General features: G+C 39.0%; 1 protein-coding gene and 1 non-coding gene across 3 annotated transcripts in view; one reads left to right on the top strand and one right to left on the bottom strand.

The window, feature by feature from the left end:
- Positions 1-651: 651 nt before the first annotated feature.
- The window catches only part of atp6v1h (ATPase H+ transporting V1 subunit H), a 74,944-nt gene continuing 59,996 nt past the window's right edge, over positions 652-15,599 (bottom strand). For both annotated transcript variants that reach the window (XM_056267549.1, XM_056267550.1), the window contains one exon: positions 652-1,016. In XM_056267549.1, coding sequence (XP_056123524.1) covers positions 950-1,016 — 67 coding nt within the window. In that variant the 3' untranslated portion in view covers positions 652-949. The remainder of the gene's footprint in view (positions 1,017-15,599) is intronic.
- On the top strand, positions 8,220-8,353 carry LOC130101751 (U11 spliceosomal RNA). The gene has a single exon (XR_008809034.1). It is a non-coding gene; the product is annotated as a U11 spliceosomal RNA (small nuclear RNA).

Here is a 15,599-nt window from a genome sequence, read left to right as displayed (position 1 = left end):
GGCAACTGAAATTCCCAGAAACTGCCGCCACTACAACGCTGCGGCCTGACATGCTACTCATCTCAGAGTCCTCCAGGCAGATCGTTCTCCTGGTACTCACCGTACCCTGGGAGGGCCGCATCGAGGAGGCCAATGAGAGGAAGAGGGCAAAATATGCTGAGCTAGTGGAGGAGTGCCGGAACAATGGGTGGCGAGCGCGATGTGAGCCCATTGAGGTGGGATGCAGAGGGTTTGCTGGCCAGTCTCTCTGCAGGGCCTACAACATCCTGGGCATCATAGGGGCCAGTAAGCGAAGGGCTATTAAAGAGGTCACTGAGTCAGCAGAAGTTGCCTCAAGGTGGCTGTGGATAAGGAGAGGAGAACCATGGGTGGGGTAGAGCTACCTGGACACAAGTTGGGGCCTGATCAACCCCAACTGGGTCACCTGGGTGAGAGTGTATGATGCTTGAAAGACCCGAAACCCTCCGTGATCCCAGGCAACATCACTGATGATGTGTCCAGGTGTGTCTGTCTGTCTGTCTATCTATCTATCCATCTGTCTGTCTGTCTGGTATATGAAGTTGCTTTGAGTCAAATTAACAGCCCTACAACTCAACCACTGATGTTTCAAATCTCAATATGAAAAATTAAAAAACAGTTCACTGGGATGGATTTGTCGTAGTAGACTCTTTATTGGAATGCATACACTTTGTTTTACATTTAAGACATAAATAACATTTCATAATACTCAGAACTGTTCCGATCACTTAATGTGATTTTACTTAAGCACAACTTCGCACGACTTTACACAACAACTTCACACAACAAAGAAGAGCTAAATTATAAATTTACGGTTTAATACATCAACTCGTTTTTTATTGAACCTGTTGATTATATATAGCAGAGATTTACATTCACACCAAGAACACGGGATCAGACACTCTGGCTCACACACAAGCACATGGGCAGTTCAGCTTCGGGCAGCCACAGCTGGAGTTGACTGTTCGGTGGACTGCAACTGCTTCCCCAGGTACTCCCTGAAAGAAAACACAAAAGACTGATTATGCCAATTTATTTTTTTGAACAGCTATGATGGTGCACCTCTTTGTATTTCTAGATTTTCCTTTATGTGAGCTGGCGCTCTAAGCTCAGTGAGACAAAAAGAAAACTGTCAAGCATGCTGAAAGAGGTGATTACAAAAGACATGAATGTTTGATCACAACATTTCCCAACAGCTCCACCACAGCTCCACAGAACCACCACTATATTCCATTCAACCTACCTTCCTGAATAATCTTCATGAGGTTCGATTCCTTCCTCTTTGATTACTGAAAATGTCATTTTACCAAGGCGAATTAATTCTGAATGACACCTGTGGTTTCTCAACTGTTGGGAAATGCTATCTGTCATTTAAATCCTTTCAAAGTGCCCACCGTCTTGATGTCTAGCCAAAGCCGTCAAACCTTATTAACAGTTTCTCCTAAACAGTGACCTTTTTAAAGTGTTTAGCTTTACTTCAGGCCTCAGGTGCTTCCAATAAGATTGCACAGCTTATAGACGAGCATACAATTCGGAAAGGACACAAAATAGATCCCATCTGAATATGCATTCAGTATCCAAGAAATCAATACCCGGCCCGCATGACCTACTGCATCCACTGAGATGCAATCTGTGAACGGTCAAGAAGTTCATCTGCTTGAGTACACATTCTGAAGTTATCAGATGGAACTATGCGAGTCAGATCTTCTTTTCCTTTCTTGGAAAGTTTTTTAGCAGACACCCGCCATTCATTAATTGTCATTTCTGGCAGCTTGTCCAACAGCTACTGGGTTCGACTTGCCAGACTTCAGCACATCAGCTGATATTTGCATGGAAACAAGGCAGATAAGCGCCAAGCTATTGTACATCAGCAGAGAGTCAGAATGAGAGAATCACAGAAGGCTGATTCATTAGGGATCCAGCAAAAGAGATAAAACAGCATAAAATATGAGGATTAATAACAGCTTGACTTCCAATTTGTGTATTAATTGAGCTAATATGTTCATGGCTAGCTTGCAAAACAGGATGTGCATGTCATTAAAGGGTTAGTTCACCCCAAAATGAAAATTCTGTCAGTAATTACTCACCCGTCACACACGACCAGCGTCGGCCAATACTGAGCCTGCGTGTGACGTACAACACAGAACCGTTGCGCAGTTCCACTACGTGAAATCTCGAGGCCAACAGAGAAGGAAATGAATAGTTGAATAAAGTCGTTATTTTTGTTTGTTTTTTGAGCACAAAAAGTATTCTCGTCGCTTGATAAACTTAAGATTGAGCCACTGTAGTCACTCTGACTATTTTAACGATGTCTTTAAGTTTTCTGGGCCGGCAAGTTTCGATCCCTTAGAAGCCTATGGAGGAGTGATCCAGCTCTCAGATTTAATAAAAAATATCTTAATTTGTGTTCCGAAGATGAACGAAAGTCTTACGGGGTTGGAACGACATGAGGGTGAGTAATTACTGACAGAATTTTCATTTTGGGGTGAACTATCCCTTTAAGGGTTTGTTATGTAGATAGATTATTAAGCAACTGTAGAGGAGGGTTTCCCAAGCGGGAGTTCATGAGGGAACTGCAGGGGGTTTGTGAGTTGATGAAAACAGATGATAAAAGGGTATCTTTTCCATATTAATCATAGTTTTACGTGATGATTCTATTTTAGAAACGGTTCCTATTACTGAGATGTCGTGGAACAACATCATATGACAATGATAATCTCAGGTACAGATTATGTGCTTTATTTAATGTTAAAAGTGTCTAATGTGAGTTTGAATGCCATACTGAAAGTGACAGTGGATAATTTACTAATAAATTAAAGGAAACAAGAACGTTCAAACAGTCAACTCAATGTGAACAAACAAGTGCATTCTATGACAAAGAATATTTAAGTCACGCGTACTGCGTATTTTTATTAATGTTATAATGGTTTAATATCAATTTGATTATGTACTATCCAAGTGCGCTGCAGAGAGACTCGCCCACACGCTCTTCTGATTGGCTGTGATTTTATGATTGATTTTGTCACGTCTCATAGTTTCGTTGTGTCTAGCGTGGATAGACAAATTGCTTATTGCTGGAATCTTGTTGCATCGCGTCTGGTTAGGACACGGTGTAATGTGCCGCATGTTTCAGAGTGAAGCACAGCACTGTATTCATTTCACCAGGATGACTTTTTCACATGTGCATAATTGCCAACATTTTCTAGGATGTACGTTTTTAGCATTGTACTAAATGTGTAAACAAGAAGGGTTTATAAACCTGTTGTCAGCTAAACACAGATTAAAGGTCTTCCTACGGTTTCTGCAAAAATAAAAGCCAAACTGTTTTACTTTTGAAATTGAAGAATTTAAAGGTGAAATGTGTAAAAATTTTGAGTATCTATTAACAGAAATGCAATATGACATCCATAACTATGTGTTCAGTGGTGTATAAAGAACTTACTTATTCTAAGGTAATAAAAACATTACAGTTTATTGAGACATTTATATCTAGTATTATCTACATAACCGCGGGCACCCCCTTATATGAAGGTCGACATATTGTGACGTCATGTTTCTACCGTAGCCGACAGCGAACAAACAGCGTTACAGAGCGCGTTTCGTCACTACCTTGAAAGAGAAGCCGCAGAAAGCTAGAAGCTAGCCATAAACACCGTGAGTAGTGACTTTTCCCTTGTCAGTGGTGTAAAATATGTTGGATTGTTTCATGTAACTTAGTTCTTCTCCCTCGCTGTGTTATGGCTTTGCTATGTGGGGATAAATGTGCTGGTTACGTTCGTGAGACAGCTGATTAGTACTCGTCATTTTAAGTCGATCGCGAAGAGTTTTCAAAATCAGAGAAAAAAAAGCCTATTGTGTGTAGTAAATGGTGTCTAGGGGGTGCGGAGGCGCTCATTCATTAGACTAACACTAAATGAATCCCCTATTTTAGCGCCATCTACTGTTTTAGAAGAAATGCAGTCTTCTGTCTTCTGCATTTGTGAGAAAATCGAGCCGAGAGCTCTCACAATCATAACAGACAGATATGCATTTGTATGCACTAGATTTGGTATTTGTTCAAAGGTTACATGCAATTTGTAGGATGGTTTGTATTTATTTGTGAAATATTATCAAGGATCATTTATTTAAATTATATTTGTAAAACACAATATTGGTTACTCCACTGCATTTTCGCTCAAATTGACCTTTGTTTTTGCAAATTGCTTTCTGTTTGTTTGCGAGTCGAGTTTTCCTTTGCAAAGCAGATCGAGTTTGTTTGCAAAATGCTGGATTTGTTTGTTTAATTTTGGCACATAATTCGCTCCATAAGCATGATTGTGATTAGATCAGCGGCCTTGTGCCGGGGACAATGACAGCCGTGCTGATATAGAGCCATATTGCACAACTACGAGTGTGATATTGCTCTTAAACAACAGTTTGATGTAGGGCTGCACATCATTTTAGAATCGATATTGTGATGTGTGCATCTGTGATGGTCACATCGCAGGATGTGCAATATCAAGTAAAGGGATCTTAGTTGATCTGTATGGACCAGGCACCACAGTTCGAAATGCACGTAATTCTCGGGTTAATTGCAAAGTTGAACCATAATAGAGCGCAAGTTTATCATTTGCACGTTGTAGGTCCGGTCAATTTAAACATTAAAGCAATTTTAAACCATTTGAGTGCAAGAAGACGTGAAAGAGAACTCACACGCTGTTTTCTGTGCACACACAGCAAAACAGACAGAAGATGAACACCGAATTCCATTCTCTTTCGTGTCTATTTATGCTTGAATGGACACATACATGCAAAAAAATTCCTGTCTCGGCAAGTATCCTCGTAAACACAGGATGGCTTACGTGAACGTAAACAATTAAGAACAATTATTTATTTTCTGAAGACTCGTCTGAAAAACAAAGCACTGTTTATTTAATTTGTATCTTTGTTCTATTGCATTTATCTATGCTTGTAATTTGTTTATTATTTTCTATGCAGATTCACTTCCCTACAAAATCACCCCAATCATTCTGCAATGGTTAATTCTTTCCAAAATGAGCTATTCAAGTCATCTGGTGATTTTTTTCCCCTTCCATATCACAGTTTATATTGCAGCAAAACCTCCAAAAATGTCTAAACAAATGTTCAAATAGGTGCTATGTTCATATATAAATTGCAGATTTGAGATAAACGACTACATTCTTGCCTAATTAACCCTTACAACTAGCCTAGAAATCTAGACGCACCCTAGCGGCAGCGAAAATTATTTCGCAGCCAGTGTGGTCTAGCAACTCTCCATAGGCTTTTGAGCTGTAAAAACCAAAAACTGGTCAGGCCAATCACATCGTGTATAGAGTCGGCGGGCGGGCTTAACACAATGACGGCAGAGTTCATGACGTTCCGCGTGATTTCCATAGGTGATTTTCCTGCTACTTGAAAACAATGAAGATGCAGCGGTCTTTCGAATCGGCTTTGGCCGCGACTCTGGAGGACGTGGAGTTAAGAGAACGTCACTTAAGTCATTCTTAAAAAAGGAAGATGTGTTCGGAGTTTTACCGACCTGATACGGCAAAAGTTTAATATATCAATTAGCTCCGCTGGTGGAAAAACGCATGGGACTCACTCATCCACAACCGTTCGTTGCTCTGGTTGGTTGTAGCGCTATCCTATTGCGTGCAGAGGGATTTTGAAAGGTAACCGTTTATCCCGCCCCTCGGATTGAGGTATGTCTATGGAGAGTTCCCAGACCTAACATCTTGATGTAGGTCTGGCATGCCAGGCTACCTTACAACTACATTTATGACACAATAATAGTAGTATTTGTAAGATTATAGTGGGTTCGCTACGCCGCCATTGACGGTCGATAAGAAATGCTACCAGTATAGGTCCGGTGGAAACAAGAGGGGTGATACAAATTGTGAAACTGTTTCCATGTAATATTTGTAGATTACTGCATTGCTGGAAAAGGCTCTCAGCTAATACGATTTGAGAACCAGAACTAAGTTTAGATACTACAGATGACCATAAGGTCTATCTGTGGGTCATAAATAAATGAATATTAATGTCAGATTAGTTGTACTGCTTTGTGCTAATTGAAGTAAAGCTTCAAGCTAAAATAAAGATCAGGAGTAGATGACATTCATATATTAAAATGTCCTATGTAAACTTGCATGAAGGTCTTAATTTAAAGGTCAAAATGAACCCTCACTTTATGAATAAAAAAAGAAATACCTTATGAATAAAAAAAAACTTTAGTGCAGTATAAAATGAGTATGCAGAGAAGCAGTGTTGTTTTTGGCAGCCCTTTTAGTTTTAGTCTTAGTCTTATGGACGAAAATGCTTTTTAGTTTTAGTCACATTTTAGTCACTTAAAAACTTCATAGTTTTAGTCAAGTTTTAGTCGACGAAAACAAAAAAAGGTTTTAGTCAAGTTTTAGTCGCCGAAAACGCAAAAAGGTTTTAATCAAGTTTTAGTCAATTTTAGTAAAAAATAAAAAATAAATAGTCTTTAAAAAATAGAGAAAATAAAATGCGGCTGTGTCAAAATTGGTATCAAGTTCAAAAATAGAAAAGAAATAAAAGTGCCACTTTGCAATCTGTTAAAAAAAGAAAAGAATAGAAATCCATTTGGCAAGACAGGTCTATTTATCCCTGCATTAGTGGCTGCAATGAGCCTGTTTTGAATTGCACAATTTCTCAAAAGTCATGCTCAATGTTCAGCTGAGATCTGTACTTTGTTTTCAGTGAAACTGAAACAGCTGAAAAGCCCATCTCACAGTGATATGATGTGGCAAAGGGAAGAAGAAAGCACACAGCTCTCTGCCTTTAGCCTACTTAAAAACATGATATATAGCCTATATATATATTTTTTTTTATAGATAAAATAGACATAACATACTGTGTTTGATATGGGATTAAAATGATGGGTAGTGTATGGGCAGTGTATAAGATATGAACTAATGATTAATTACTTTAATATTCCTTTGTTCCGATCAGAGCATGTGAGTGGAGAGCGCATTTATGAATATTCCGCCTCGCTCGCTCATTCAGCTCAGGGTCGCGCGCTCAACACAGAATGGCCTGCTGGTGCGAGAATATGTGGAATAAGAGCTGCCTCCGACTAAAGTTTGTATTCTAGTCGACTAGTAGTTCTTCATTTAAGCCATAAGTGGACAAATCGGCCCTTTATATTAATTTAATTACTTAAATAGGCTATACGGGATATTGAGCGTTATAGCCGCACTCAAGCGCACGACCGCACGCATAAAGCTTGCCACAAAGAACCGGCAAAAGTAGTGATTATGAATGTGTAAAAAAATAGCAAGGAGACATTTAATTGTTTATTAATAAACTGGTGTTTTCGGTGTCACTGCAAAGATGAATTTGACGATGCGGACTCGCCATGAACGAATAAAGATAAAAAGGCATAAAACGGAAAATTTCCTCCCGTTTTGGAGGAGACCTGTCACGGCAGTGGGGCGCGCCCCACACTTTGAGAACCGCTGGATTATACTGAAACTGAAAGTATGTCCATAAATCATCTCGTCGTTTCCGACCACCAAGCCCGTTTATTGGCTTCGCCGCCATGGTCATTCGAAGATGTGTGGTGAGTGACTAGCCGCAGCCGCAGAACTATTCGCTATGAAGCTGTGTTGTTGTGTGGAATCTGGTGCGAACGCGCCGGCATGGGTACCCAAAACAATGATAGGAAGCGGCAGCATTGCTGATACTTTTTTAGCTCAAGACAGATTTCACGCAAAATAGGCAGAAATGACATGCATTGTGAACGTCAGACTTATAGTCATTTTCGTTCCGTCTCGTCAACTCGAAAAACTCGAAAACGTCTCGTCATGTTTTAGTCACCTTAGAGCCATTTTTAGCTAGTCATCGTCGCGTTATCGTCATAAAAAATAAGTGCGTCAACGAAATCATTTCGTTATCGTCATCGTTGACGAAAACAACATTGCAGAGAAGCACATTAAATCGAAAATGAATCATTACACTGAAATCTATTTTCATTTACCACTAAAAAGCACTACTGATTCATCTCTGAGGTATAATTTTGTAAGTTTTCCCGGGTTTAAATTAGATTTTGTATCTCAGTGTGGTCCCCGACTTTTGGACTGAATGGCATCAAACACAACCTACACAAAAATAGTCCTCCAGAACAAACAGGAAGCAGACAACAAACACACTGTTGACACTGAAGCAAAGACTCTGGGCTCAAGGCATCTGCCGTGAATGGCATAGTGTGGAAGGGATTCTCTGACACAGTTACTGAATTGCTATCAAGAGATTTCAGATGGACAATTAAAAAAAATCAGGGCTGCCAATGACCGCTGTTCTTGTCACTCCACAAAAAAAAAAAAAAAAAAAAACGGTCTCACTTCGCATTCAATTTTCTGCACTGTAAAAATGTTACTGCTATTTAATTTAACAAAAATTATGGTAACAATATTACAAATAATGTTTTTGAGTAGTTAAGGCTTGATTTCTTTCATGTAAAATCCCCTTAATTATTTAGTCAATGATACAATGAATTTAATATTTTTTATGAAATATGCTATTTTATTTTAAGTTGATGTTCAAAAGTGTGTGAATTAGAGTGAATGGAAATTGCCTGTTTATATTTGACTGAGTTATATTGCTTTATCAAAAGACTGTATGCCGCTAGCACAGCACATAACCAAACTTGTTACTGCACTAGCATTATGACAAAGTTTTTGCTCAACAAACAAAGCAACATGCTTCAGAGTATCAATATATGCAGTTATTCACAACCTTACTATAAGCCCTACTCTTCTGCACAATGGTAACAATCAAAACTTCAACATAATAGAAACTCTTTCAAATGTCAAACATAACTGAACATTAACAGATGATTCCCTTTACTCAAAAACACATAAAATAACACTTAATTTCAATATTTTCTCTCCATTACCAGCCATGTGCAAAGCATGCTGGGAACTAACAACGGTGTCTCTAAATAAAACCGCATAATTGAGCTAATTCTCTTAAAATAAATTGGTAGCCTTTTTTCCTTCATTTTATCAGCTTCCTCAATTCAAGCCTCAAAATTGTGTATGTTTCCTTAAAAAAATTAGGAAAATGTGAAAATTACAAGACCCATGATTCATTTTTTACAGTGCCAAACCTGCAATCGACCCAAACCGCAAGATATATTTGAGGGGCATGGTGTCAACGTGATGACTTCAAGAGACTCTTAACTTTTTCTTCACTGACTCCTTCATTTTTTCAATGTCAAGGTCCAATAACTAACAGTGAGAAAAGTCAAAGGCGAGTTTTTATCCTCATTCATCCCGTATATACAGCGAGAATTCAGACTCATCCTCTGAGTGTGGCTTATGAGACGCTTGACTATGTCTGTGGCCTTATTCATTCAACCAGTGGTAAATACGACTATGACCCAAGGTGACCTTGCGTTTGAAGAGCTGTGGCTGATTTTGATAGCAGAAAAAAAGGGAAGACTCTGCTGTGGCAACCAGGCATCAACAACACAGTGAATTTTTCAAAAATGAAGAGCTGATTAACAATCTACCTGCGTCCTCAGGTGTCTAAGACTTTAATGACTAAGAGGATTCAAATGAATGCTCTATTACTCTGTGAACTGTTTCTAAAATTACCTCAGTAAAGAGTTTCTTAGTTCAAGAAATGGTAATAATAATTTCTTAAGGTATGTCACCACTTTCCCATGATGAAAGTTGGGGAAAATTATTAAAGTCTTCAGAAATAATAATAATAACACTATATAAATATTCAGTCCAACAAGCCCTTTCTCATTGTGTTTTATATCTTTGCTTATTTTACATTACTTCAGTTTGGAATTAAAGGGCCAGTGCACATTAATAAACATTTCTGTAAATGTGCCAGTTTAGCTATTACAGCTAATTTCTAACTGTAGTACCTGGGCAGATATCACAAAAAAATACAAAAGTAAACCAAAGCATTAAAACATTTTAAACAAGTCTTTATCACATAATTGTGTACATTAACGCTGCAGTCCGTAGCTTTTTGGGGGTAAAAAATTATCCAAAATACATATTTGAGAAAATACATAACCAGCCAGTGTTCAAAACTATCTGCTTGCCTTAGCTCGATTCAAAACGGTAAGCTTGTAATAATGTTTTTAATTCCAGTGGTACTGGTGGATTTCCGCGGGAGATTCGAGCATGTCTTTGCGTCATTACGTCACATCTGTACACATAAAGGAGGAGTTTCGGCTAGTATAAGCTATATTGCGTGTGAGGATGTTGGAGGTGGAGATTTATAGCCTTTTCTCACAGCACTTGATATAATTAAACTTATCAATTTGATGGCGGATCCAGAAAGGTTCAAACGACAATCACCAGTGACAACAGATTCACCCGCTGTAAAATGCAAAAGACTTCGTTCGGACTTCGGAGTGGCTACAGAAAGAAGAGACTGCAACCGGACCCATGCAATAACAAGGATAATATCTGAAGGGCATTACATGTAGTCACGCAATGCTGATGTTGTTAACATTAACAATTTGAGAACAAAGTATAATTTGCACAGTTTTGCGTGATATGATAACTTATAAGCGATTGTTAGATTTAATCAGCGCGATTTACTGCAATGTCAGAACCAGAACAAAAGAGGATGTTTCTTACTTGTTCAGATGACATTTTCCGGTGAAAATTCTTATGTTGGTCATACTTCCAAAAAGAATGATCTGTGAAGTCTGAATGCCATTATCCACACCGGCGCGGTGACTGACAGCTGCACAGCACACTCTCCTCAAACATTATGTTCATCCGCGCTGTGCCGTGTCGAGGGTGTTGAAGTACAACTCACGTAAAGTTGATAATTCCGCTAATGACTGCAATTGTAGATTTCGAACAGAGATGGCGACAAAGAGGAAAAACGCCGGACTGCAGCTCCAAGAACGCCGAACGCCGAACGCTACGAAAGCCGATCCAAGTGCGCTGGTGAGAATGTGAACGAGCTATAAGTTGTGATAAGGTGAGCGCGAACAGCAGGCTTGGATCGGCGTTCGTAGATCGACTGGTAAAGACTGTATTTCAAAGATGGCTTGTGCCTGTATACGCGAAGTTGACTGTATGTTTAAAATATCTTCTTATTAAACTGTCTGGACACTGACAAAGTTCTCAATGCTTCGGTTTGAAGGTAGGGACCCTCATTATGCTACCGTGCTAGTGTGGGGCTATTTTGAGCCTTGTTAGTGGTATTAACAAGCGATTTTTATTTGTCATTACACTATGCCCAATATACTAGCGTAGCTTTATTGGCTAAACTGTTTGTAGAGATAAAACTATTTACATTCGATAATCATGAAAACAAATCTCAGATAACGGTTGACTAGGTAACAATGTGTAATTAGACCAAAGGTTCATTTTGCGCCGGAGTTCTCCTTTAATGTTGTTAGAGAGAGGGGGGAGAGAGGGAGAGTCAAAGCATGTGTGAATTACCCAAGTGCTCCCAAAAGTGTTCGGCAGCAGCGTCTCTACTAATAGCTAAACTAGGCAAGGCAAGGCAAGGCAAGTTTATTTATATAGCACATTTCATACACAATGGCAGTTCAAAGTGCTTTACATAGAAGAAATTAAAATAATCAAAACAAATAAGAATAATTAAAACAGTTTAGAATAAAAAAAGAAAGAAAGTAATACTGGTCCACCCCTATCTGAGACGGAAGAGATTGAGCCGGTTTACGGTGCCACTGGACCTCTAGCCCAGGGACATACTCTGCTAGGGTGGTGCTACACCAGTAATGCCCAGCGGGGCCCCCCCACAGAGCACGCTTCGCGTGCGCTGTCTGCTGCCGTTACACTTAACGACGCTCTCAGCGACGACTTATACTCTCAGCAGTATAACTAGCTTACTCCTTCACTCACCTCATCGGAGTGAAGACTCTCCCACTCTCCTTCAAAATCTCTTCCAGAGATTATAAAAAAAAAAACAAAGACAAAACCAGTACAGTAAAAACAGTCGGACGAACAGTGGCACAGTGCATAAATGCACAGCTAAACAGATGTGTTTTGAGTCTGGATTTGAATGTGACTACTGTAGGAGCACATCTGATCTCCTCTGGAAGCTGGTTCCAGCTGCGGCTGGCATAGTAGCTAAAAGCAGACTCTCCATGCTTAGAGCGAACCCTTGGTATTTCTAGCTGATGTGATCCTAATGATCTGAGTGATCTGTTTATATTCAGTGAGCATCTCTGCAATATATTGAGGTCCTAGCCCATTAAATGATTTATATACCAGTAATAATACTTTAAAATCAATCCTAAATGTAACTGGGAGCCAGTGTAGAGACCTGAGGACTGGTGTGATATGTTCCTATTTTCTGGTTCTGCTCAGAATCCTGGCAGCAGCGTTCTGTATGAGCTGCAACTGTCTTACGGTCTTTTTAGGAAGGCCAGTGAGGAGTCCATTACAATAACCCACCCTGCTGGTGATGAAAGCATGAACAAGTTTCTCTAAGTCTTGATTGGAAACAAAGCATCTAATTCTTGCAATATTTTTTAGATGATAGTATGCTGATTTAGTTATTGCTTTGACATGACTACTGAAACTAAGGTCTGACTCTAGAGACACACCAAGATTCCTGACTTGATTTTTAGTTGTTAGACCCCTAGCGTCAAGGTATGCATTCACCTTGGGAACTTCATCTTTGTTTCCAAACGCAATGACTTCAGTTTTGTCTTTGTTTAACTGAAGAAAGTTTTGGCACATCCAACTGTTGACTTCATCAATGCATTGGCACAGGGAGTCAATGGGGCTGTAATCGTTAGGCGATAGGGCTAAGTAGAGCTGTGTGTCGTCTGCATAGCTGTGGTAAGAGATTTTGTTCTTTCTCATTATTTGGCTCATTATTTGGCTAAACTAAGTTTATCTCCTTCAAGAACAGTATCGTTATTACTTTAGTAGGTTAGTTGCGGACCTTTCCCGATCACATCCCCCTCTCTCTCTCTCTCTCCTACCTCGCTTCCTGTCCACTCTTTACTATCCTATCATAATAAAGCACACATCCATGTCTCTTGTATCATCGCAGACGCTCGCTCTCGTTTCATTCAAATTCTACTTGCCGTCTTGCGTCTCAGTTTTGGATTGTATTGAAAATTAACTTTAGTATTAATACTACTATAAAATTATTGTTGTGATCATCTTGTCTGGACAATTGTTTTGTACACTGTACAAAATGGATTTATAAACAGCTAAGATTTTGAAACATTAATCTCAATTCAATATTTCATGTCCCCGTAATTATTTCTGTGGTAAAAAATCTGTGTAATAAGTGTACAACGAATATACATTATCCCTTAAATCTCCCCCTTAATAGTCTAGTTTAGTTCGTCCTGTTTCGTTCATCTAGTTTGTTCGTCTTGTTAGTTCTTATAGGCTTATAGCAACTTGCTGCAAACTTTTCTTTTAATTTCACGTTAATTACAAGTAGACAATAAAATATTTCAACTCAAAACAATATTTTCTGTTCAATTATTTCCCCAACTTAGTTTTGGTATTGAGGTCAAAGTTAACTTGCCTTGTGTTCACTATACAACAGTGGGTGGGGGTCACGAAAATGACTGCAGATTTGTGTTTTCCCCTTTTGCAGCGGCTTTCTATTTGCATGTTCTGCAGACAGGGTGACATCCTCGATTAAGTTTCCCTAAGGACTTTTGTAAAAGCCAAAATATGACCACACCTCAGATTTGGTCCTCTTAGAAGGCTGAAAAATCTTCTGAGCGCGGTCACTGCCTTTCTAAGTCTTCTCGTACAAAAAACAACTGGCTGAACAGGATTTACCACGAGTTTTAAAAAGCACCCTAATCAAACATGGTTTTAATGATAATTCAATTTGAAACAATAATCCTAACCGTCAGGACATTTTATCGTGGTTTTTCATGAAACCGGTCATCGTTTCATCCCTACAGTGTATATTTCTTTGGATTTCTATGCCTTTAAATTTTTCCCCATTTACTGTATGAATTATTTCTAAATGTTATGACGTACATAGCATAGCAAAGGTGTGATTATCTTTGGTCTTGTTTTGCAGTTAACAATAGCTTAATATTTCAGATTCCTGTCATGACTTCATTTCCGAATCAAATTAGGTTTTATAACAGTGAAGCACATCTGAGAGATTTCACGCTAAGCTGCATCAGAAAGTGGATTAAGTCCTTAAATGAGTAAGGGCTTCTTCAAAACAAACATGAAAAAAAAAAGAAATTAAACACTGTAACCATCATCTCAAGACACTGGAGCCACTGGCTGAATTTCTACACACGCACAGCGGCACACCTCCAGGGGTTAACCCAGATGGTACAGATACAATAAGCTAACAGCGTGCGAAGTTGGCCATCTAGAACTGTGCCAACTCAAACATCTTCTCATCCTGCTGTTGCCATGACACCAAACAGTCTCTTTGGGGTGAGAATGGGAAAAAGCGACAGCACCACAACTCTCAAGGGAAAAATAAACTGTACACACAAGGCATCCAACTCTGAGTAAAAATAAGGGTCTTCACCAAAAACAACAACATAACAAAAAACCTCTAAGTACTTTTATACCGGAAACCATGAAGACAATGTGTGACGCAATCAATGCCATGGAAACGAGATGTTCCTCTACGAGAACATCATATCAAAACCATGATAGATGAGAGAAGACATACCTCTTGTATAAATGCCACTCGAGAAGATTGCAGCAAATGGAAATGGCATTCGTGGATGCAACTGGATTGCAAAGATGGCTTATAAGAAGAGGCAGTGAAAGGCCATTTTTGTATGGCTCTTCTTAACAGCACCTTGGAAACCACGTTCACCGAATCTTAACTCAATCATCCGGCTATTACATCCCCTGTAATTTCCTCCTCCAATTAAAAATGCAAATAAGAGTTGGCCTTCACCTCCCTTCAGATCTTCAAATAACACATGCACTCTCTGTCTCTTCAGCTCAAGTGTCATTTTTAAATAAATCCCCTAACTCTCAGTTCGTATTTGAGAGACTTTAACCAAGATGCAACCATTACATTGTTCACGAGAACAATCAAAACTCACTGCTCTGCTTGGTTCTTTCCTTCTTTTTTGCCGTTGACATGCTAAGCTTCGCGTTAAACCGCTGCAAAATTATGCACAATTAATCCTGAAAATTACATGTGAGTCATTTAGCTAATGTCTAATAATTGACACAATACACTGAGTCAGACTTTGCAGACGGAACTGTTTCAAAGCAAGAACATGAAAGAGATTGTTTTATGTATGTTATATATCAATGTTATATTGGGTTCACAGTATAAATACTAACGTATAAATTTTTCCCGGAGCATTTGCCTCCATAAATTTATTTCTCCTGCAGTGGGGCCAGAGAAAAAGATGAATTATTCGGAGATACTTTATGGAGCGTGTTACTGCATTCTCTCTATGCAGAATTGATCTATACCACTCAGGCAGCATTTAAAGCGCCTTGTATTCTCCTCAATTTGACGCTAAACTTTCAATTTGAAGGCTGATTTAAAACCACTGTATTGAAACACTGACAGTGAACAATTACCCTTCATGACACCACTCCAGTACACATCTATTGTGTTTCAAACAC

The sequence above is a fragment of the Rhinichthys klamathensis genome, unplaced genomic scaffold (assembly GCF_029890125.1).
Source record: "Rhinichthys klamathensis goyatoka isolate OS25496 unplaced genomic scaffold, OSU_Roscu_1.1 h1tg000261l_1, whole genome shotgun sequence".
Taxonomy (NCBI): Eukaryota; Metazoa; Chordata; class Actinopteri; order Cypriniformes; family Leuciscidae; genus Rhinichthys; species Rhinichthys klamathensis.
Note: the sequence above shows the minus strand (reverse complement) of the source record. Positions and strands in the feature narration are given on the sequence as shown.